The 17,800-nt window shown below is 39.3% G+C and overlaps 1 protein-coding gene across 1 annotated transcript in view; it reads left to right on the forward strand.

The window, feature by feature from the left end:
- LOC126474690 (26S proteasome non-ATPase regulatory subunit 2-like) overlaps positions 1-17,800 on the forward strand; it is a 209,118-nt gene that overhangs the window by 78,939 nt on the left and 112,379 nt on the right. The window contains exon 8 of the mRNA XM_050102168.1: positions 2,726-2,930. Coding sequence (XP_049958125.1) covers positions 2,726-2,930 — 205 coding nt within the window. The remainder of the gene's footprint in view (positions 1-2,725; positions 2,931-17,800) is intronic.

Below are 17,800 nucleotides of genomic sequence, written 5' to 3' on the forward strand. Positions count from 1 at the left end.
ATTACTTCACCATGAGTATGTTCCTTCAAGTCAAACAATGAACCAAAGTCTTGAAACATTTGTGACAAGCAGTTTGATGTTGATGCCCTGATTTGTGGCATTCACAGGACTGGTTCTTACTGCACAACAGTGCAAGACTCCATACTGCATTATTTGTTACTGAGTATCTGGCCAGATGTCCGGCATATTTGCCCGACCTCTTGCCTTGTGACTTTTGCTTGTTTCTGCAAGTGAAAAAGTGACTGAAAGGAAAACTTCAACAAGATATAGCAGACATCCAACAGACTGTGACAAATGAGCTTACAAGCCTCACAGTCGAAAATTTCTCTGCTTGCTTCCAAAACCTCCAGAAAAGTTGACAACTGTGTATATGTAGCCAAGGGGACTACTTCAATAGGAGCTGGGATCTTTACTTGGTAAGTGCAATTTTATATTTTTAAAAGAACCTATTCTGCAACTTTTTTGACAAAAGGAGTACTTCACATATTTACTCATTCTTAATGTATGTTATTGAGTGACTCCTTGCTTTTCTTCCCAACTGTCACATTAATAACTTCTCACATGGTCTTAGATTCGTTCCTAGAGTTGACTGTAAGCTGTCAGTCATCAGATAATGTATTGTCTGTATTTCTGCTATACAAAAGCAATTTTTTTTTTTTTTTTTTTGCGTTGGTACATTGCAGATGTAAACGAGATTGGAAGTGCTACATCATCAGAGTACTGGAGAGTATTCATCAATTCACCTGCCCTACTGTCAACATTACAAGCACTACAAATACCTGTCTTGTGAGATTCATGGAGAAAATGTGTGAAAGTTGCTATTTTTTTCATGTTGTACACTATGCTCATTTGCATGTGTGTTGTTATGTTCTTGTCTGTGTTCGGAAATGTGCTATTTCTTTCTTGCTGCACACTGCTGTTCATTTGCCTACATGTTGGTATGTTTCTGTCTGTGTTCGAAACAGCTATATCCATTGTGAAACAGTTGTGGCTGGATATACCATTGAAAATATTGTTTAATTTCCATGTTAATTGTAATTTGGTATTAATTTTGAAAAGCTGTTAAGAGCAGAAAAACTAGTAGCTATTATTCTTGTAAATTTGTAGTTCATGTTTTCCATGTTATAGCATTTTAACACACTCACTAGTTTTTGCCAAGCTGAGGACACTTTTAAAATATCTGTTTTAAGTTCACCATAAATCAAAATATTTGGGCATTTTCACCTGAAAAGTTGTAGCCCTGTGTCTATTTTTGAAACAAATATTAGTACATGATCAACAGATGATCAGTATTAGCATGTAACTAAAAGCTTCATAAACTTCATATTTACTGATACATGTTCAAAATGTTTTTCTTGGTTCAGCCATTTGGTTTTAAGTGTGGAATTGCACTCTACATTATCTCCCCTAAGAACTGGACAGTCTCTTTTCTTTTTGTCAGTTCCACTGAAATTATTAACACAGTGGTGACCTGGAAGGTAAAAATAGGCAACTTCACCATCTTTGAACCAGTGGTCAGCTACACAGAGCAAAGCTACAATTTCTGGGTGGTTTTCTAAGAAAATCAGTGTAGTAATCTGCTGGTTACTACACATACCACCAAACGAACATGAGCTGGTCCAGTGTGGCAAGTGTAGTGGGCACCGACATTCAATCAACATGCCCGTAAATTCCCAAGGCAGCCATCAGGTTAACCTGATCACCGACAACAGTCACCTGGTCTGCCATGGACTCGCAGCACTACTAAAATGACACTTTTTTGGGATAGTGTCTTTATAAGGACAGCAGGGGCCTCTAGTCCCTTAGTTGTTACTATATTTGATACATGTACACTGCTTGCATTATGGCCTCATTGAAGTCACTCCACGACCCTCATTACCTGCATTGTGTTCTTGTTGATATCACTACATGATCCAGTAAATTTGTATTTCTTTTACAGCTGTGTGGTTCCTAGTTAGTATATTATGTAGTTTTGCACTTTTGTCTCTTACATTTTTAAAAATTTTGGAAAAAAACACAAAATTCTGATTATTTTGTGTGGGTGCACTGCTTTTAGTTATTATTTCAGCTGCTTGCAATCATTTTTAATGGGAATAGGTGGTTTGTAAATCTTAAATAACTGAAAGAGGGTTTGGTTTGTGTTCTTACTTGTGTTAAATTTGGATTCTTGTTGAGGCAGAATACCAAAAATTCTTACGGCTTATGAGTTTTTGGCTTCTAATGTTCTTCTGTTAACTTGTATTGCTGTTCCTGCTGACTGCTGAATATCTGATGTTGATGGAAGTGCCTCTGTTAGTGGTGATATTGCGTCTGCTGTATGTGGCAGTAATGTTTTACTTGGAGATTTCTCTTCTCATTTTTATTACATGTGACTAAAAAGCCATTTGGATGATGAGGATGAATAGTTTCCTTGCCATTCACTTCACTATCCAATGTCACATCTGTTGATTCCTCATTTTTTTGTTATTTTTGCTATTAATGCATGTTTTGGTGAATGCAGCTATAATGTATAACAATGACATTTCCAATCTGTGTTGAAAATATCAGCAGTTTGTACTATATCTTTGATTATATAGCTGCAGCAGTCCAAAGCCACATACCTCTAAACCTATTATCTGATAACTATAACAGATTATGTGCCATGTATGCCACACTTAAGCATAATTTTGTAATACTATAAGATCTTTTCTGTAGCATGTTTAACAGAAAAAAAACTGTGTTACAGTTGGATATTTTAGAACCTAAGACACCAGAAGATGTATACAAAACCTGGCTGGAAAATACTTCATTGACCTTACCTACTCTTGACTCAGCACGAAATAACCTTGCTTCAAGCATAGTAAATGCTTTTGTCAATGCAGGATTTTGTTCTGACAAGCTCATGACAGCTGATAATGGGAAACAGTGGATATACAGAAACAAAGACCGTGGTGAGTTTCTGTCATTTTTTCTATCAGTCCGAATGTTCAAGAAATGATCCTATCTTCTAAATGAAACTGCTAGCTGCGATACAAGTTTCGTTAAGTATGTTGGGTATCATGAACCTATCCTGAAATACTGTTTATATTCACAATTGTAGTTTATAACAGTAGCCATCATAATATTTCAGATTTAAACACACAATTTATAAATAGTAATATTGTTACCCATTTGAAAATGCATGTTAATAATACTGAACTGAACAGGAACTGTGTAAAACAGAAAATACGAATGTCATCAACTTCGGACAACTATCTGAATTGACTTTTAACATTTTAATTGCTTGCATTTTGCATATCTATTGCAAATTTGTGCTTGCTCTGCGCTAACAACACATATATATATATATATATATATATATATATATATATATATATATATATATATATATATATATATATATATATATATATAAAGAAAGATGATGAAACTTACCAAACAAAAGCGCTGGCAGGTTGATAGACACACAAAGAAACACAAACATACACACAAAATTCTAGCTTTCGCAACCAATGGTTGCCTCGTCAGGAAAGAGGGAAGGAGAAGGAAAGACAAAAGGATATGGGTTTTAAGGGAGAGGGTAAGGAGTCATTCCAATCCCGGGAGCGGAAAGACTTACCTTAGGGGTGTCTGTGTATGTGTGGATGGATATGTGTGTGTGTGCGAGTGTATACCTGTCCTTTTTTCCCCCTAAGGTAAGTCTTTCCGCTCCCGGGATTGGAATGACTCCTTACCCTCTCCCTTGAAACCCATATCCTTTTGTCTTTCCTTCTCCTTCCCTCTTTCCTGACGAGGCAACCATTGGTTGCGAAAGCTAGAATTTTGTGTGTATGTTTGTGTTTCTTTGTGTGTCTATCGACCTGCCAGCGCTTTTGTTTGGTAAGTTTCATCATCTTTCTTTTTAGATATATTTTTCCCACGTGGAATGTTTCCCTCTATTATATATATATATATATATATATATATATATATATATATATATATATATATATCTGTCGAGCTGCCAGCACTTTCATTTGGTAAGTCACATCTTCTTTGTTTTATATATATATATATATATATATATATATATATATATATATATATATATATATATAATAGAAGGAAACATTCCACGTGGGAAAAATTATATATAAAAACAAAGATGAGGTGACTTACTGAACGAAAGTGCTGGCAGGTCGATAGACACACAAACAAACACAAACATACACACAAAATTCAAGCTTTCGCAACAAACTGTTGCCTCATCAGGAAAGAAGGAAGGAGAGGGAAAGACGAAAGGATGTGGGTTTTAAGGGAGAGGGTAAGGAGTCATTCCAATCCCGTGAGCGGAAAGACTTACCTTAGGGGGAAAAAAGGACGGGTATACACTCGCACACACACACATATCCATCCACACATATACAGACACAAGCAGACATATTTAAAGACAAAGAGTTTGGGCAGAGATGTCAGTTGAGGCAGAAGTGCAGGGGCAAAGATGTTGTTGAATGACAGGTGAGGTATGAGTGGCGGCAACTTGAAATTAGCGGAGATTGAGGTCTGGTGGATAACGGGAAGAGAGGATATATTGAAGAGCAAGTTCCCATCTCCGGAGTTCGGATAGGTTGGTGTTAGTGGGAAGTATCCAGATAACTCGGACAGTGTAACACTGTGCCAAGATGTGCTGGCCGTGCACCAAGGCATGTTTAGCCACAGGGTGATCCTCATTACCAACAAACACTGTCTGCCTGTGTCCATTCATGCGAATGGACAGTTTGTTGCGGGTCATTCCCACATAGAATGCGTCACAGTGTAGGCAGGTCAGTTGGTAGATCACGTGGGTGCTTTCACATGTGGCTCTGCCTTTGATCGTGTACACCTTCCAGGTTACAGGACTGGAGTAGGTGGTGGTGGGAGGGTGCATGGGACAGGTTTTACACCAGGGGCGGTTACAAGGGTAGGAGCCAGAGGGTAGGGAAGGTGGTTTGGGGATTTCATAGGGATGAACTAAGAGGTTACGATGGTTAGGTGGACGGCGGAAAGACACTCTTGGTGGAGTGGGGAGGATTTCATGAAAGATGGATCTCATTTCAGGGCAGTTGACGAGGGCTGTTTGGTTGAATCTGGGAGTGGGGCTGAAGGTGAGGCCTTTGGATAGGACAGAGGTTTCGGATTGGGAGAGAGGTTTGGAGGAAAGGCTAACTACTGAATTAGGGTGTTGTGGTGCCAGATTGTGTGACGAGGGCTGTTTGGTTGAATCTGGGAGTGGGGCTGAAGGTGAGGCCTTTGGATAGGACAGAGGCTTCGGATTGGGAGAGAGGTTTGGAGGAAAGGTTAACTACAGAATTAGGGTGTTGTGGTGCCAGATTGTGAGATCCATCCTTCATGAAATCCTCCCCACTCCACTAAGAGTGTCTTTCCGCCGTCCACCTAACCTTCGTAACCTCTTAGTTCATCCCTATGAAATCCCCAAACCACCTTCCCTACCCTCTGGCTCCTAGCCTTGTAACCGCCCCCGGTGTAAAACCTGTCCCATGCACCCTCCCACCACCACCTACTCCAGTCCTGTTACCTGGAAGGTGTACACGATCAAAGGCAGAGCCACGTGTGAAAGCACCCACGTGATCTACCAACTGACCTGCCTACACTGTGACGCATTCTATGTGGGAATGACCAGCAACAAACTGTCCATTCGCATGAATGGACACAGGCAGACAGTGTTTGTTGGTAATGAGGATCATCCTGTGGCTAAACATGCCTTGGTGCACGGCCAGCACATCTTGGCACAGTGTTACACCGTCCGGGTTATCTGGATACTTCCCACTAACACCAACCTATCCGAACTCCGGAGATGGGAACTTGCTCTTCAATATATCCTCTCTTCCCGTTACCCACCAGGCCTCAATCTCCGCTAATTTCAAGTTGCCGCCACTCATACCTCACCTGTCATTCAACAACATCTTTGCCCCTGCACTTCTGCCTCGACTGACATCTCTGCCCAAACTCTTTGTCTTTAAATATGTCTGCTTGTGTCTGTATATGTGTGGATGGATATGTGTGTGTGTTTTAACGAAATCGGTCGTAATGAATGGGATTGATTTGAAATTTCGTTAAAGAAGAATAATAAAGTTTATCTGTTGTTTTTAAGTTAATTTTCTTTCGTGCGAACTTTGTTGTAGAACCACTCTCTTATTTTCGTGTGGTAATAAAAAATTTTTACTTACTTAATTATTATGTACATTTAAAGAAAAAATAATATTTACGTGAACTCATATGAACTGGTTAAGAATATTAGGTTGAGAATTGGGTCCTTTAAATCATTCGGCCTTGGCATACACTTTCCTGATGCAGTGGATTTTTTGTTAAATATTTTTACTGAATTTTATCCCGGCACTAGCCATAGAACACAAGATTACCTCTATTAGCAGAAAATGTTTTAATTATTGCCAAGCCGACATTTATCATTGATCAAACCTACTTCATTACACATTTAAGATATTTTGAAAGAACCAAACTGTTTAAATTTCAATGTTAACTAACATTAGCTATCCGCCTACGAATGCACAAACGTATAATTAATTCAAATTTTATCAGCCACAGGATCACTGAAAAAGAAGAACAATTTCTTAATTCACCATTGATTTTTATGCATCTGTTCCCGATTTACGGGTTTGCTATTGTTGGTCGCGGCACAGCCCAGCAACACCGCTAAAAAATGCTGAAAAATTCTTAAAGAAATTTTATAGATGACGTGGGCAAGCTAATTTACATAAATAATTCACACTTTTGATAAACTCTAATATATTTAGATCAAACAACAATACAACTCACATTAATTCGTAACGCATCGTCTAATGGCGGCTAAGTCCAGACAGAGACAAAAGAAGTCTACCCATTCGTAAAAAAAACTCTTTCACAGTGTCCTACCGCAATGACTTCTGAACAGAGAAGACCAAAGAATACATAATGCATTGTGCTTAAATAGTATTGCTGACTATTAACATTTCTTTGCAAATTGACGATATTATTCTCTTCTGGCAACATATCTCTGCTATCGCAAATACTGACACATTTTACAATCACATAATAAATACAGAAAAAATTCCTATCCTAAATACAGACAAATATTACAACAAAAAATATAAGGAGAATAACAAATGTCTTTTACACCACATTCAGTAATATTTTTGTTCAATAATTACGATATATACAACTTGCCCAGAGCGGCGTATATGGTACAAATAAACTCTTTTTTTTTTTTTTTTTTTTTAATAACGTGAGTTTGCCAGGGAACGTTACATTGCCCCCTGGCAGCATTTGGCAAAGAGTTTTTACACTTTGACACAATGGTGCCAGTAACGTTCTTTACACTTGTATATTTTACGGAATGGCTCTTTTATTTAGTCCCAGGATTATATAAGTTCATGGCTCCCCCATTTGGGCGTAGGCAAACAGGAAACCTGGGCAAAACTGTGCCGGAGCCCAGCCATCCCAGTTGGTTCATGGTCATTTGAATTAAATGCAGTTATTCATTTGAATTAAATTCAGTTCGTCACAAACGGTTACACAATTACACAATATCACAGTCACATACAGTTCGACTGAAGTTTTTTTGTGTGTGATACTATTATTCGTGTGATACACTACAAGGTCACTTGTCCTACGTAGTAAATGTTCAATGTTTATCGAAATGAAGTCATTGACATGTCATTCAGTTTATGTGAACATAAAAAAAAAATCAATAATGCTGTATTTGGTGAGCGGTGCGGAGTGATTGTTGAGCGGCGCTCGGCGCGGCGCGCTGACTCCGTGTAGGTCACCGCCCCCGGCGTTGACAGCTACGGCGCGGAGGGGCGTGGCTGTCTGTCTGGTCTGCTACGGGCTGCTGCGGCCGCTGCATAGCTGATGTAGCCGGATGCGCGTTGGATATCCGCTCGCCCGTGCGACGTTTTCTTGCAGTGCTCCAGGAAACATGCAACAAGTTCAGAAACAGTGTACTATCCTTATAGGCATTTTTCCTGCTGTGGGAAAGAACGCACACAGTTAGTGGCAGTTATTACTCAGTAGGCCTTCACTAGTCTGGTTTGCACAATGTTTCGTTGTCACAGTAACACGTTTTATGGGCATACAATATTTTTCACCATGTCATGACTTGTCATTAGTCACACGCAAGTTTTCACCTTAGGACAAAATGTATCTTCGTAGTCAATGCGCTTTCCTAGCGTCCCTTGACACACAAAGAGTTAAAGTTTGACACTAGCTTGATCCACCGTCCGTTATCGGTTCACTGTTGGTGTCGTGCTAGTTCCTTGTCCACTTGCACACACGGCGATGATACAGTTTTTTATCACTTATACACAACTATTCCGTGACGTATTGCTGCAGGTTTAACAGTCACTGTCTGTCTCTGCCGCACAATACTGCACTTTTGTTTAAGTTCCTTTATTTTTATTTACAATGTCCGCTGTGCAATTTTTTTTTTTTTTTTTTTGTAATAGCACATTCGTAACTCTTTACCAAGGTGTGATATTTGCGTACATGGTAACAAAATATTAAAATTTGGTATTAGTTTGCCCAAAAGTCATCTATATTCGTGTTCGAGTAGATTTTATTTGTGCATTCCAGCCGGATTCAGGCATATTGTTCAATAACTCCTTTGAACTCATGTCACACTTTACTATCAACGTCCTACGTAACTACAGTGTAGTCTCTGTAGGCAAAAATTGACTTGGACTGTATCTGGCTAGCTCTTTTTTACTGTTTGAATCTGCACATGCTTCAATTGAAGCTTCTTTGTGCGTAACTTTGCATTACATAAATTTGCAACAAGTTTGCCTCCCGTGGTGCCCTCGGGTCACTACTGGGTGCATTATTTTCTCTAATAACATTGGTTAGATAATAAAGTTCTCAGGGCCTCATATTATTGATATTATTCTGGGTTCGAATCTGTCAATCTGACAGCTACACATATATACATACATACACATAATAGAGAAGATTGTGCCAAGAAATATTTCAAATTTGGGCACATAGAAAATTATGTAGTACACTAACTAATCATTACTAAAATGTTCTTTTTGATTGAACTCTGTCACAGCTTAACACTACAAATAATTGCACTAATCAGATTATCTGTGCAAACATTTAGAGCATGTTCTAGATAACACAAATTAAAAGAGTACATAACACAAATATCCATACACATGAGAAAGTCAATCATATTCTTATAACTAAACACTTCTACACTAGTACATTATCTCTAAAGATCACACATCATTAATGTTCATTATTTACAAAAGAATGGTGTCCACATAGGACTATTAGTCTTTTACTGTAGGAATGCTTTTACATCCTTACGCGGATACAGTCCCCGTACTCTCCCTGAGTGGGGATCTGCTAAGAGATAGCTACACTCATGTGGCACACTTACTACTCTAAAAGGTCCATTGTACACCAATTGCCACTTGCTATTCTGTTTCAAGGATGCCGAGGACTTAGGATGATTGCGTAAGAGTACCAAGTCCCCAACACTAAATTTTTGGTTATTCGTCACATGTCGATTATATTTTTCTTTCCTTTTCTGAGCGCACCTGGTAAGGTTGCACCCTGCTTTTCTTATCTTCTCTTCCTTAGGCTCAGGAATGACTGGGACCTTAGGCAAAGGTGCCAGCCACTCATTCAAAACTCTATTATTATTCATTATAATCTCGTTTGGTGGATACCCCGTAGAAGCATGCGGGGTTGCGTTGCGAACTTCTACAAACTTAGGTATCAGATCTGGCCATCTTGTGTGTTTATATGCAATGTATAACCTGAAAAATTTATTTAACTCTCCAAATGTTCTCTCTACTAAACTTGCTTGTGGGTGAAAACGGGAAATTAGTATATGCTTTATATCTTGTTCATGTAAATAGTTTTTCCAGGTATGGCCTGTAAAATAGGAAGCATTATCCGATATTATCGCTTCAGGCTTACCCACTTGTGTAAAATATTCCTTCCCTAACAATTTAACTATTCCACGAGCAGTGGCTGATTTAAGGCAGTATATTTTTAAATATTTAGAGAAAAGGTCATACACCGCTAAAATGTACTTCAATCCACCCCTGGCTCGTGGGTAGGGTCCTGCTATGTCTATAGATACTAACTGAAGTGGTCGATGAGGCACTATAGGATGCAGTTCAAACCTTGTGGACTTATTTTGAAACTTAGCTTTTTGGCACAGAGGACAAGTCCTGATAATGGTGCGAGTCTGCTGGCTTATCCCCTTAAAATAACAGAATTTGGACAAAATCCTTATTGTCTTGCCTATCCCAGCGTGACCCCATGCTAAATGCGTGTGCCACACTACAGCTGGGATAGCCTGTTGTGGTATACACACGACTCCATGGTCATTTGACACACCTGTTTTATAATACAGAATATGATCTACTATTTTGAAATTCTGAACACTTTTAAGATTGGTTCCTTCTTTAATTTTACTAATGATATCTCGCCAAATCGGATCAGTTTCCTGCAATATGGACATATTTTTACACATATGTAAAAAGTCCCTCCTATGTACCTTATCTTGTACTAATAGTATTCGATATTCCTCCGATTGTCCCAAAATATTTGACATTGAGGATTGCCCTAGTGGAAGCCTCGACAAGGCGTCTGCTACAACATTATCTTGTCCTTTAAGGTACATGATTTTAATTTTATATTCCTGTAATGCTAACCTCCATCTCAGCAATCGGGTATGGTATAATTTGCAAGTCATTAAATAGCTCAAAGCCTGGTGGTCACTGAATACTTTGACTTCTTTACCATAGATGTAATAGTTAAATTTCTTTACCGCCCAAACCACTGCAAGAGCCTCTAATTCGGTAGCGGAATATGCTCTCTCGCAGCTGTTTAGTGTGCGGCTGGCAAATCCGATTACATTGATTGTTGTGGGGTCGTTGCTCCTGTCCCACTGAAATAAACACGCGCCCAGACCGTATGAACACGAATCTGTCGCTATACAAAAATCTTTTGTCATGTCTGGGTGTCGCAGTATGTTGGCGTTCACCAAGGCATTTTTGATAGCGTCAAATGCGCGTTGACATTCTTCTGTCCACACCTAGTGCGCATTTTTACGCAACAGGCTCAATAAAGATTCGTTATTCATTAATTGGTTTGGAACAAACCGTCTAAAAAAAAATGCTAGACCTATAAATGCTTTGAGCTGTTTCTTAGTTCTCGGACTAGGAAACCCACGAATTACATCAAGTTTTTTGCTGTCAGGCTTGATGCCTTGTGGTGTTATTATGTGACCTAGAAATTTAATCTGATTACGTCCAAATTTGGATTTATCAAGATTCGCTGTTACTCCCGCTTGCTTAAACCTTTCTAAGACTTTACTCAGTAGTTCTACGTGCTCCTCCCAGGTGGCAGTGGCAATCACTAGATCGTCTACATACACTGTTACCCTTTGCAGCAAATCCGGACCTAAAACCGCGTCGAGGGCTGTTATAAAAACTCCTGCACTTACATTTAGGCCGAAAGGTAGTACCCTAAATTGGTAGCTCCTTCCCCCAAATATAAATGCAGTATATTTCCTCGACTCGGGTGTGAGCAGGATTTGCCAGAAAGAACTTCTCATATCAATAGATGTCAAATATTGCACTCCATGAAATTTTTGAATTTGCTCATCAAGATTTTCCGGATGAGTCCTAACAGGTACAATAATTTCATTTATGTCTCTCGCATCCAGTACTAACCGTACCTGTCCGTCTGCTTTTGCTACCGCCACCAAAGGACTACTATAAGGGGACAAAGACGGTTCTATTATTCCCCACTCGATCAGTTTTCTTATTTCTTTAGCTACTATTTCCTTCTTGGACCAAGGAATGGAGTATGAGGCTCGACAGTAAGTTTTGTGAGGCTTTACCTCGATATTGTACTGATATCCCTTAACAATTCCTGGTCGTTCTGAAAATACATCTGCATAATTAGATAATAACTGTACCAAATCCTGCTGTTGCATAGAGTTCAAATTTTCGGACTGTGATACTTTGTTCACAAGTGCGTCCACATTTGCTTTTAATTGATCATATTGTACGTCAGGATAATAGAGATTCTGACCTAGACAATGATTGTCTAAATGTAGTATCCACTGATTCCTACACCTTATGTTAATAGCGTTACAATTAGGTACAGGTACCTCTTCAGATCTGAGCATGGACAATTCTATTCTCCTACCAGCATTCATCAAACTTAATTTTCCCCGAGAAAGGTCGATTATTGCGTCCCTTTCTCTTAAAAAATCTACCCCCAAAATGCAGGCTACCTTTAAACCCTTTACTACCAGGAATGAGCACGCTATGGCTTCATCCCCTATATACATCTCTACCCGCACTTGGAGTTTAATTATTTGTCGCTGTGCACTTATGGCTCCAGTGGCTTTACAATTATTCACGGGAAAAGTCAGCATACGCCTTTCCTTCCCCAGTACTTTGAATAAGTCCATACTCATAACACTGACAGTAGCACCTGTATCTACGACCGCTTGCACATCAATATTGTTAATTTTGATCTCTATTATCGCTTGTACTTTGTCTTTGTGCTCCTTTATGCACGTGGATGGTTCAGTTATTAATTCATCTCCCATCTGTACCCCGTCATTATACCTAAGGATACAGATTTTGTTCGGTGTTTTGTTCTGTGTCGGGCTGCTCTCACTCCAAACCTCAGCCGACGATGGAGAGCGTATCTCGGCTGCATCTAGTTTGTTGAATTATTGCTAGTGGATGGGCGTGGCTGCTCTGTGTCACTGACCTCCACTATGTGCACGTTGTGTTGCGTCGGCCGCCACGGTTGCGCAATTGGCGCATTTTGTGGTGGCGGTCGGTTATTGTCATATCTATCACTGTTTTGCCGGTCCGGACTGGGCCTCTGGTTCTGCGGCCAAGTTCGGTTTGCATCATTATAAGTATTAGTGTTGCTCGGCCCCCTGGCATTTTTCCATCTGTTATTGCTTGGTGGGCCTGTCTCATACCGGTCATCGAACCTCCTTTTCCGGTCATTATTCACCGGCGGACTATTGCCGTTCCGGTCTCTACCTCTATTTCCGTTTTGTGCATACTCTTGTCTCCTATTATTACCTCCGCCGTTTCCATTACTTGGTGGAGGCGTGTTATTTCGACCATTTCTATAACCGTTTCCGTTACTTCTAGCCTGTTCAGAGGCTGCCTTAACATCCTCCTGAATCAGGTCAATTGAGTCCAGAACAGACAAGAAATGTTCCATATCATTTTCAGGCACGTGTATAAGTTTTTCCTTTACATGTATCGGCAAGTGTGATTTCAAAAGTCTGATCAAATCCCGGGATGAAATCTGTTCGTCCCAGTAACGGGTCTTATTAATGTACTTCTCGAAATATTTTCGCAAATTGCCTAGTCGTGGAGAATACGGCTCTGGATTATATACCTCCTTCCGTAATCTCTCCTGGATACATGTTGACCAATATTTGGCCAAGAATGCTTTTTCAAATTGCTCATATGTATCACAACTGTCAGCTGCTTCGGTTGCCCATAAAGCAGCATCTCCTTGTATGTAGGACATAACGAACTGTATTTTCTGGGTATGACTCCAAACGCTAGGCAAAATGTTTCTAAATCCCTTGATAAACACTACAGGGTGAACAGATTTCTTCTCCGTTGTAAAGATCTGAAACTGTCGGTTCCTAATCAAGCTTTCTTCAATCACTACTTTGGAATGACATTTATTTGTTTCGCTTACATTGGTTGCCTGTTCTGTCTCGCAGTCGCAATTTTTTACTGCAGTATTTATATGCCTATCATTGTTGGACCTGGCTGGCGTGACATACGCCCGTGCCTCGTCATGCCGCAAGCTAAGCTCCATCTCGGCAAGACGACGGTCCACACTCCGCTGCCACAGCGGAATGTCTTTGTGCACTATCCTTTTTAGATCTTGCACATCCGCACTTGAGCCCACATCTCTGGCCTCAATTGCGGCGTGCACTTTCTGATCTATTTCTTTTATGACTTCATTTTCTACTTTGTGCACTTGTTCGATCACTTTGTTGTCAATTACTTGAGTTGTGTCAATTTCTAGTTGTTCGACCCTATTAGTCAGGACACTGATTTCCTCTACTATATTGGCGTTAGCCACTTGAACACTATCTACTCTTTCGCTTAATTCTTGCACCGTTTTGGGTATGGTTTCATATTTTTGTTTCAAACTAACAATCTCACTTTGCATAACTTCTAAAGTTTGCATCAACTGCAAGTCCCTCTCATGCAGGCGTCGGTCACGCTCTGCTTGTTTAGCATCACGTTCTCTATCGCGCTCTGCTTGTTTGGCAAATTCAGCTACCAATCTCTGGTCACGCTCTGCTTGTTCAGCATCACGTTCTCTATCGCGTTCTGCTTGTTTAGCATCACGTTCTCTATCGCGTTCTGCTTGTTTAGCATCACGTTCTCTATCACGCTCTGCTTGCACACGTACAAATTCAGCTTGGAAATTGAGCATGCGCTCGAACATAACTCTTAATGATTGCACTTCTGACACCTCACCACTCTCTGGTCCGTGTCCAGTGCTTGCGGATGGCACAGTATTTCCGCTATCAACTGAATCATTGGGTGGCAATGGCAACATTTCTTGTCCTTCTGCCCCCAGATTCTCACATTGTACTTCCTGAACTACGTCACTAACATTACTTTGTGTCCCACTTTCCAACTCGGTATCACTACTTACTGACTGTTGCTCATTATCCATGTTGATATCTTTCTGACTACGCAATCTAACCATAGTAAACAAAAGAAATAAAATCTGAACTAAATATCCTAACACTCAGGTTTCACTGACATAATCACACAAGAAATGGACATTAACTAATACACACTTACTATATGCTACAATGACTAACTACCTAAATGTCCTGTTATTTTAAAACAAAGTACTAACAACAAGCACACCACTAATGATCCGAGAACACTGCACTGAGGCTACTTTACTACCCACAGGACAACTACACTGTAGCTTTACCTTTTGGTGATCTATCTTGGGTGCAGCTGCCCCCTGATATTGTGGTAGGTAATTAATTTTTCGAAATATTGAGCTCTCTTCTTCAGCTTGCCTCTGGGTACATAGTGTTCTCATGCAAAAAATCATACACAGGTATTACCACACAATATTGGTTATGCAATACATACAATACATAGAAAAATTATTAAATGTTCTGCAACAAAGTTCGACTATATTAATTCCCTAGTTATCTCACGGGTATTTAGTGGCCACTGCATATTCGGGCCCCACGTTGGGCGCCAATTTAACGAAATCGGTCGTAATGAATGGGATTGATTTGAAATTTCGTTAAAGAAGAATAATAAAGTTTATCTGTTGTTTTTAAGTTAATTTTCTTTCGTGCGAACTTTGTTGTAGAACCACTCTCTTATTTTCGTGTGGTAATAAAAAATTTTTACTTACTTAATTATTACGTACATTTAAAGAAAAAATAATATTTACGTGAACTCATATGAACTGGTTAAGAATATTAGGTTGAGAATTGGGTCCTTTAAATCATTCGGCCTTGGCATACACTTTCCTGATGCAGTGGATTTTTTGTTAAATATTTTTACTGAATTTTATCCCGGCACTAGCCATAGAACACAAGATTACCTCTATTAGCAGAAAATGTTTTAATTATTGCCAAGCCGACATTTATCACTGATCAAACCTACTTCATTACACATTTAAGATATTTTGAAAGAACCAAACTGTTTAAATTTCAATGTTAACTAACATTAGCTATCCGCCTACGAATGCACAAACGTATAATTAATTCAAATTTTATCAGCCACAGGATCACTGAAAAAGAAGAACAATTTCTTAATTCACCATTGATTTTTATGCATCTGTTCCCGATTTACGGGTTTGCTATTGTTGGTCGCGGCACAGCCCAGCAACACCGCTAAAAATGCTGAAAAATTCTTAAAGAAATTTTATAGATGACGTGGGCAAGCTAATTTACATAAATAATTCACACTTTTGATAAACTCTAATATATTTAGATCAAACAACAATACAACTCACATTAATTCGTAACGCATCGTCTAATGGCGGCTAAGTCCAGACAGAGACAAAAGAAGTCTACCCATTCGTAAAAAAAACTCTTTCACAGTGTCCTACCGCAATGACTTCTGAACAGAGAAGACCAAAGAATACATAATGCATTGTGCTTAAATAGTATTGCTGACTATTAACATTTCTTTGCAAATTGACGATATTATTCTCTTCTGGCAACATATCTCTGCTATCGCAAATACTGACACATTTTACAATCACATAATCACATAATAAGGATAGCTCCACCTGGTTTCAGTATATATGTTCTATCTTCAGGTTCTTATTAAAGTGCAAGTCCACAAAGGATGCATAACTAAGGTTAAAATATGTTAAAATAGAGAATAGCTGGTACATGAAATACAAGAAAACATTCTCTTCAGTCCTAGGTCAGCAAACACAGGGATGCACTATTTCAACATACTTTAATCTATTTTAACCTTAGTTATGCATCATTTATGGACTTGCATTTTAATATGCACCTGAAGATGGGGCATATGTCCTGAAACTGGACAGTACTTTCCTTTTTAGAAATAAATAATTTTTACAACTGTACCGGATACTGAATATCATGTTGAGGATTTTTGTGCCATGTTTGTAGCACATGTTGTGTCAGTTCAAAAAGGTTGCTGACTGTAGGCTGACATCTCAGACAAGCTCTGTGGGTAACAAATCAGAAGACTGAACATGCAGTCAAGGATCTGTACATTCATCAAGTTGTTTATGATGTCAACTTCAGTAGATAATCTTGTTTTAGCCTGCCATTTGGTAACCTGGTCATGAAGGGTATGAAAGAAGAATCTATGATTCTTGTCACATATAGTAAGCAAAAGGTGGGAATTTAAGGAGATGGGACCTGGATAAACTGACTAAACCAGAGGTTATACAGAGTTTCAGGGAGAGCATAACGGAACAATTGACAGGAATGGGGGAAAGAAATACAGTAGAAGAAGAATGGGTAGCTTTGAGGGATGAAATAGTGAAGGCAGCAGAGGATCAAGTAGGTAAAAAGACAAGGGCTAGTAGAACTCCTTGGGTAACAGAAGAAATATTGAATTTAATTGATGAAAGGAGAAAATATAAAAATGCAGTAAATGAAGCAGGCAAAAAGGAATACAAACGTCTCAAAAATGAGATTGACAGGAAGTGCAAAATGGCTAAGCAGCGATGGCTAGAGGACAAATGTAAGGATGTAGAGGCTTGTCTCACTAGAGGTAAGATAGATACTGCCTACAGGAAAATTAAAGAGACCTTTGGAGAAAAGAGGACCACTTGTATGAATATCAAGAACTCAGATGGAAACCCAGTTCTAAGCAAAGAAGGGAAAGCAGAAAGGTGGAAGGAGTATATAGAGGGTCTATACAAGGGCGATGTACTTGAGGACAATATTCTGGAAATGGAAGAGGATGTATATGAAGATGAAATGGGAGATATGATACTGCGTGAAGAGTTTGACAGAGCACTGAAAGACCTGAGTTGAAACAAGGCCCTGGGAGTAGACAATATTCCATTAGAACTACTGACGGCCTTGGGAGAGCCAGTCCTGTCGAAACTCTACCATCTGGTGAGCAAGATGTACGAGACAGGTGAAATACCCTCAGGCTTCAAGAAGAATATAATAATTCCAATACCAAAGAAAGCAGGTGTTGACAGATGTGAAAATTACCGAACAATCAGTTTAATAAGCCACAGCTGCAAAATACTAATGCAGATTCTTTACAGACGAATGGAA

This window comes from Schistocerca serialis, chromosome 4 (genome assembly GCF_023864345.2).
Source record: "Schistocerca serialis cubense isolate TAMUIC-IGC-003099 chromosome 4, iqSchSeri2.2, whole genome shotgun sequence".
In the NCBI taxonomy this organism is placed as follows: domain Eukaryota; kingdom Metazoa; phylum Arthropoda; class Insecta; order Orthoptera; family Acrididae; genus Schistocerca; species Schistocerca serialis.